This window comes from Tarenaya hassleriana, unplaced genomic scaffold (genome assembly GCF_000463585.1).
Source record: "Tarenaya hassleriana unplaced genomic scaffold, ASM46358v1 Cleome17, whole genome shotgun sequence".
NCBI lineage: Eukaryota > Viridiplantae > Streptophyta > Magnoliopsida > Brassicales > Cleomaceae > Tarenaya > Tarenaya hassleriana.
Genome location: NW_010965122.1, coordinates 1,888,958 through 1,896,578, shown reverse-complemented (window position 1 = coordinate 1,896,578; position 7,621 = coordinate 1,888,958). Strand labels below are relative to the sequence as shown.

The following is a 7,621-nucleotide window of genomic DNA, read 5'->3' as shown; positions in this document are numbered from 1 at the left end:
ACAAGGGGATATATATATATATATATATATATATATATATATGCAATATCATACCCTAAACATTTACCAAAAAAAATATCATACCCTAAATTTTATCACTTATGTTAGAGTGGGACGAAAATTTTAACTAAAAAATTATTATTAAATAATGGAAAAAAAATTATTCTCGAATTATATTGAAAAAAATATTTAATGATAAAATAAATTATAAAAAATAAAATAAAATTATTAAATATAAAAAAAAATGAAAAAAAAAATCCTAGATTTGGGGTTTTGTAGGGTTCGGTGCAACCTCTCTGGTTGTACACCCTTGAGACAGTCGGTCCTGATTTTAATAACCGTTTTAACGTTTTTGAAATGTAAAATACAATTAAAACGTTGAATAATTTAGGAATAATGGAAAAAAAATAATTGCTACATTTTTTTATATTCAATGGGAAGTAAAAAATCGCATTTAATGATATATTCATTAAAATGGACGTGAATTCATCCATTAGGACGAAATGCTTTTTCCTCCATTAATCAAATATCGGATTATATATCATACTAAACACATGAAATAGGTGTTATTATTATTATTATTATTATTGTTAATTATGAAAATGATATTTTTTGAGTGTGACAAATTTTCTTTCTACAGAAGATTTGCCTCCAAGCTCTATATTCTCTGCATCGAAGATTGCCAAATTGGTTTCCATGTGAGTTCCATTTTCATTCATTTTCCATGCTTTAAGGGTGCAAATCAATTTTTTTTTTAATGTTTTAATGATTATTTTTAAATCAAATAAATGAGTTAATTAAATTATATTAACTGCATATCTAATATCTAAAGGCAGTTATGGTTTCATTTGCGTATATAAACCTGTAAGGAAAATATATAAATTTTGAAAGTGGTATATATGAATATATATGTATTGAAAAGGTGATATAAACATAGAATTTTCTTAAAGATTACCACATTCTAAATGATTGTTAACACCGTCAAATAGACCGATGGATTCTACTTTCGAAAATTAACGCGTCAATGTGCCATGTCAATAAAAATCGCTATATATATATATATGCTTAAAAATATATATCCTCATATATATATATATATATATATATATATATTTGTGTATAAATATGTATGTCTGTAAGTGTTATATATATATATATATTCACCAAAAAATATGTACATATTTGTATTTTGATTGACCGTCGTATGGTTTTGATTTGATGTCGACGTCAATTTATGGATGAGACAACTTGTTTTATTGAACTCCTTTAATCCTTTACAGTTAGGGGTGGATACATTTCTCGATTCGGGTTTGGGACGGTAATGCATCGATTCGGTTTTTTCGGATTTTACAAAAATAGATACCATTTGGTTTTATATTATGTTCAGTTTGATTCAATTTCGGTTTCGGTTCAGTTCAAAAAAATTCGGTTTTCTAACGGTTTAAATCGAAAAAAATATTATATTTTTCGATTTGGTTTGGTTCTGTTCTTATCGAACCGAAACCATCAGCCCTAGTTACGGTTGTGAAAAATCCGTAATTATCCTAACGTGGGTGGTCAAGTGCCGGTTCGAGTCCCACTTTGGGCAATAACATTATAAAAAAAAATTGTAATTTTTTTTGAAATCTATATATTTATGCGATCTTTCAAAAATATATATTCATAGCACACATTTAAAATACATTTTAACAGTTTTATATATTCTATATATTTATATGGAATGTTTTTCTATAAATATGATAAAGATGAAAAGATAATATTTAAAAAGTGGAACTAAATATTTTGATATATTTACTGTTAATATTTTTAACAGTTTGCATTTTTAGTGAAATGGTCATTACAAAGTTCTAAATTCTAATGCAATATCATGGGTTTTTTTAGTCTATGAAATCAAGATCGATCTAGTGATCTTAGATTGGAATTGAATCATTGGGAGTTTCAGATCTGATTATAAGTTTTCACAATCATACATCATACAAGGCATTTATCAATTTCCATGTTAATTAAAATATTTTTTTTTACAAATGCTGTATTATATATATGCATATCTTTACAAAATAAAAACACAATAGACGTAAGGAGGGGTAGGTCCAAAAAAAGATTATTTTATTACATAAATATAACAATATAGTATTTCTAGAAATTGAATCGGGAGCAATGGAAAACAAAACAGGTAGAATAAAACAAAAAAATATATATAAAATATTTGAGCTAATGAATTGTTTATATTTTATATTATCTAATTTCTATATTTTATTTTACAAAAAAAAATTATGTCCCCACCATTTTTCAATATAGATTCGCCTGTCGAGCTAAGCATGAGTACACATTTTTTTTTTTTAGATTGGTCCAACAGAGCATTATTTTCTGTAGAACTTATTAGGGTTTGGAAAAGATTTAAATTTAAATAAATTGAATAAAGACTGAAATATTGACTCGCATTGAAGAAATCGGTTGGTTGCTCTGACCCCTTGCGTCTTCCTTATCTAATGCGGAATTATTTAAAAGTCATTTATGTATGTGTGTGTATATATATATATATATATAATGTATCATAACGCAAAATTTTACTATATATATATATATTATGTACATATCAGCCCATCCCTAATATGCAATATTGTCAATTTCATCAAATTTAGATGCCACGTTGCATATAAACGTGAAAAATGAAATGATACGAAAATGGGATTGTTGTAAATTGTAATGATATGATGAAAAAAATCACTTAAGAATTTTCAGTATTAGTTTTAAAAAATGTGTGAATATTGGTAATAAATTGTTTTTCCCCTTCTGAAAATTCATATATTGTATTATTATTATTATTGGAACGGAAAGATATCTTTGCAGAGTCATTAGAGCTATTGTCATGTAACGCACGACATGTCCCCTCGGCATTTAAGAAGACAAAGACAGCTAACAAACCAAACATATGTGATTGATTACACAAAAAAGTGTTTTTTTAAATCCCGTGTAATGAAAAAAAAAATCACGATTTCCTTGTTAATTTCAATTAAATCGCGAGAACATCCGAATTAAAATTCGATTCAATCGAATTTTAAATTCCATTGACAAAAAAAAAAAAGAAATAAAAAATGATGAACTAAAATCACGTTATAATTGGCTAAATCGTTGGACTTGTATTACAAAAGAAAATGATGTTGATATTAACGAAAGATTTTGTTTCAAACTTTTTATAAAGTATTTCTTTATTTGTGAAAAAAATGTTATATTCTTTTAATTTATTTTTCTTGGAAATACATTAACCGAGTAACTAAAATTGGCTTAGGGAAATCAATAGAAGGTTATTAATTAATTCACAACTAGTAAACTAAAAAGTGTAATTAGCAATAACTAGATTATCTTCTATATTAACGGTATATTCTTACAGTTTAGTTCGAATTTATCTTATGAACAACGGATTTGGACCTTCTCGCACGATAATTTTTAACCATTTAAATTAAAAACAATATATAGAATGCATGTTAATTTAAATATTCCATTAATAGCACTAAGCCCAGATTACACACAAATCAATTCAATTGGGAGAGAAAGATAAAAATTCGAGATTACTTAAATTATTTTTAAAAAAACTAGAATCAATGTTAATTGAGAAGAGGGTCATGATTATATTTTGGTATCCTATATATAGTTTTATAAGAGAAGTAACGATATTTTAGCTGTGGATCATGCATGTAGATAGGGCAGTGACCTCCCAATCCCAATTCTATTTTCGAATATTGATATATATATATATATATATATATATACATATTTCTAGAATTCGATTTAAATGGGATTCATATGAATTGTTACGGCTTTGTATCCATTATCTTTTAGTCGCCGTCTTATATGTACGCGATGCATTAACTACCATAAAAACGTCAATTTAATATTTATCTATGAAAATAAAATTAAAAAGTATAATTTTTTTCGTAAAATTGTAATTATATAAAATGTCGCCGTCGTCTTCGTCGGCGTGCCGCTCATTATATATGGAGGTGCAATAACACTACACTGATTACTGATATGAACATCAAACGCCGTCAATTCAATGCACACTTTCCCCTTCTTGCATCTTCTTCTTCCTCCTCCCTCACGCCGTTAACTTCGCCGTCAGTCTACGTTTGTTTGCTGTCTCGAACTCCAACTTCTGCTCTCCAATGCCTCGTATTGCTGCCGACGACGAGTTTCACTCCGCCGAGCTCGAAATTCCCTCCGCCGGAGGCGATGGCCGCGATTTACCAACTCTTCGGCAGCTTCTGAAAGATTCCGGCAGCGTAATGAAGGAAGACGACGGCGATGGCGAAGCTCCGGTTCACCACGTGGTGGATCTCGATGCTCCTGAGACACCTCCTGTTCCCTTCGTCCTCGCCTTCGACAATCTCACCTACAGCGTCAGGCTACACCAGAAATTCGATCTTCCGTCGTTGTTCTCGCGGCGGAGCTCTGCTCCGGTGAAGGCTCTGCTCCGTGATATCTCGGGCGAGGCTTGCGATGGAGAGATCCTCGCCGTTTTCGGCGGAAGCGGCGCCGGGAAATCGACGTTGATCGATGCATTAGCGGGGCGAATCGCGGAGGGGAGCTTGGGAGGAACTGTAACCCTAAACGGAGAACCTCTTCAATCTCGGATGCTGAAAACGATATCGGCGTATGTAATGCAGAACGATCTCCTCTTCCCTATGCTCACCGTCGAAGAAACCCTAATGTTCGCCGCCGAATTTCGCCTCCCGCGAAGTTTGCCCAAATCGAAGAAGAAAGACAGAGTTCAAGCCCTAATCGACCAGTTAGGACTCAAGGACGCGGCGGGCACAGTCATCGGAGACGAGGGTCATCGCGGAGTCTCCGGAGGGGAACGACGGCGAGTTTCAATCGGAATCGACATAATCCACGACCCGATTATTTTGTTGCTCGACGAACCCACCTCGGGTTTGGATTCAACCAGTGCGTTCATGGTGGTGCAGGTGCTGAAGAGGATCGCTCAGAGTGGGAGCATCGTGATGATGTCGATCCATCAGCCAAGTTATCGGATTGTAGAGTTGTTGGACCGTCTCATCATCTTATCCCGTGGACAGACAGTGTTCAGTGGATCTCCGGCCAGTCTCCCTCGGTTCTTGTCGGAATTTGGGCATCCAATACCGGAGAAGGAGAACATTGCAGAGTTTGCGTTGGATCTAATCAGGGAACTTGAAGGGTCACCTGAAGGAAACAAGGGTTTAGTCGAATTCCACCGAAAATGGCAGGAGGAGAAGCTAAGCCTTTGCCAATCGGCCAGAGCCACTCCACGAATCACCCCACACCAAGGCTTGTCCTTGAAAGAAGCTATCAACGTCAGTGTCTCCAGAGGCAAACTGGTCTCTGGCTCAGGTGGAGCAAACCCTAATTCCATGGCGAAAATATCCTCGTACGCAAACCCGTCATGGCTCGAAACCCTAATCTTAGCCAAACGATACGCGATAAACTGGTCCCGGATGCCAGAGCTTATCGGCGTGAGACTCGCCACCGTCTTTATAACCGGCTTTCTTCTAGCCACTGTGTATTGGAGAGTGGACGATACTCCAAGGGGAGTGCAAGAAAGGTTAGGGTTCTTCGCATTCGCCATGGCCACCATGTTCTACTGCTGCGCCGATAACCTCCCCGTCTTCATCCAAGAACGATACATTTTCTTGAAAGAAACAGCTCACAACGCATACAGAATATCCTCCTACGTTATATCTCACTCCCTTGTCTCTCTGCCTCAGCTTTTTGCCCTTTCCGTCGCATTTGCCGCCACCACGTTCTTCTCCGTCGGATTAAGCGGCGGTTTCGATGGTTTCCTTTACTACTGCCTCATAATCTACGCGTCCTTCTGGTCGGGATCCTCCTTCGTCACTTTCGTATCAGGCGTCGTCCCCAATGTCATGATAAGCTACATGGTCACCATCGCCTTCCTCTCCTACTGTCTACTCTTCGCCGGATTCTACATCAACCGGGATCGGATCCCGCCTTACTGGATATGGTATCATTACATATCTCTTCTCAAGTATCCGTACGAGGCTGTTCTTCAGAACGAGTTCAGTGGCCCCTCTCGCTGTTATATCAGAGGAATTCAGGTTTTCGACAATACAATTCTTGCCGAAGTGCCTGAATCGATGAAGGTTAAGCTTCTAGGAACACTGAGCAGTGCTCTGGGGATGGAGATAACAGAATCAACGTGTCTGAGAACGGGCTCCGAGTTGCTTAGACAACAAGGCATCACTCAGCTGGACAAATGGGATTGCTTGTGGGCCACGGTAGCTTGGGGTTTCTTCTTCAGGACATTGTTCTACTTCTCCTTGTTGCTTGGGAGCAAGAATAAGAGACGGTGAAAAGTTTGTATTGTTCGGACATTTCTGTATGTTGTTGTCGAACATGTATTACATGTACACATGCATGCATGTCGAATATGTGTTGATACATGCATGCATGCATGAGTTCCTGCAATGGCATGTGCTAGCAACTAGCAAGCAAGTGAAGCTTCGTATTGTTATTCCTGAACTTGTAAATTGTAATAACTCTCTATAATATATATATGATAAAGCCTATATTTAATTTTATTTCTTGATGAGAATATTTTTTTAAAGTATCTTTATTTCTTTCATCTTGTTAATTATATCTTTCTCTCGCCTCAATTATTTCGGACCACGTAATTTAGTGCTTCTTTTTTCTGTACGTGTTTTTAATGATTACTACTTTTTATTTTCTTAAGAAATTAATGGATTATATGGTGACGTGGTGCACTGAAAAAGATGCTTAAACAACATTGAAGAAAGATGAAACGACGTGTGTTACGTTAAAACTGATGACGTGATGACAATCTCTTGTTTTATTCGGTGACACGTCATTTCACAATTACATAGGTTTGTGTATACAATATGTCCATTATATTTATATATGTGAATATGAGTTAACAAAAAAAAAAAGATTTAAAATATCGATATTAATATTTAATGATATGTGCACGCATGGTTCAACCGGTTAAATGGAAGAGACAAAGTCCATCCTGATTTTGTTATCCATTAAAAAATAGAATAGTATAATAAAATAAGTGGAGTTATTTTTATTGAAATATAAATATAAAATAACATTATTTTTGTTATATATATATAATAAATATGAATTGAAATAAATAAAACTATTTTAGCAGCAACATTTAAAACTTCAAAAATGTACATTTAATTTCTTGGTATGTAGTATGATTATTATTACCATCTTATCGATTACCATTTTCGTTTATATCATTGTTTCTTCTATGTTTTAATTTTATACGTCATTTATCCTAAAAGTAATCATTCTTTTTTTTTCGTGGGTCGAAAATCAATGCACATATGGACCATATAAAAATGCTTATATATATATATATATATAAAGCAAGGTATGATTTTTTATTTCTTGGGAAGATGTGTGTATGAACCCAATTGGGAAATGTAAATGAGGCCACCCACCTCACCGGAGGACGTACTGCCAACATATGTCACTCTCTAAAAGCAATCTTTCAAAGTTTAGAGGTGATCTTTTAGTTATAATATTACGCAGTTTTTTCTACTTTGTACTATTTCCATTTAATGAAATTGTCCTGGTTACACACACACACACATATATA

At 34.4% G+C, this 7,621-nt stretch overlaps 1 protein-coding gene across 1 annotated transcript; it reads left to right on the top strand.

Moving 5' to 3' along the window:
• The first annotated feature begins 3,986 nt into the window (after positions 1-3,986).
• Positions 3,987-6,577, top strand: LOC104809999 (ABC transporter G family member 18-like). Its single transcript, XM_010536152.2, has one exon. It carries the CDS (start codon positions 4,164-4,166, stop codon positions 6,345-6,347), a length of 2,184 nt encoding a protein of 727 aa, XP_010534454.1. The 5' UTR covers positions 3,987-4,163; the 3' UTR covers positions 6,348-6,577.
• The last annotated feature ends 1,044 nt before the right edge of the window (positions 6,578-7,621 follow it).

What these genes read in the sequence shown, in the direction of transcription:
- LOC104809999 (XM_010536152.2), top strand. Translation starts at nt 4,164, where the DNA reads ATGCCTCGTATTGCTGCCGACGACGAGTTTCACTCCGCCGAGCTCGAA.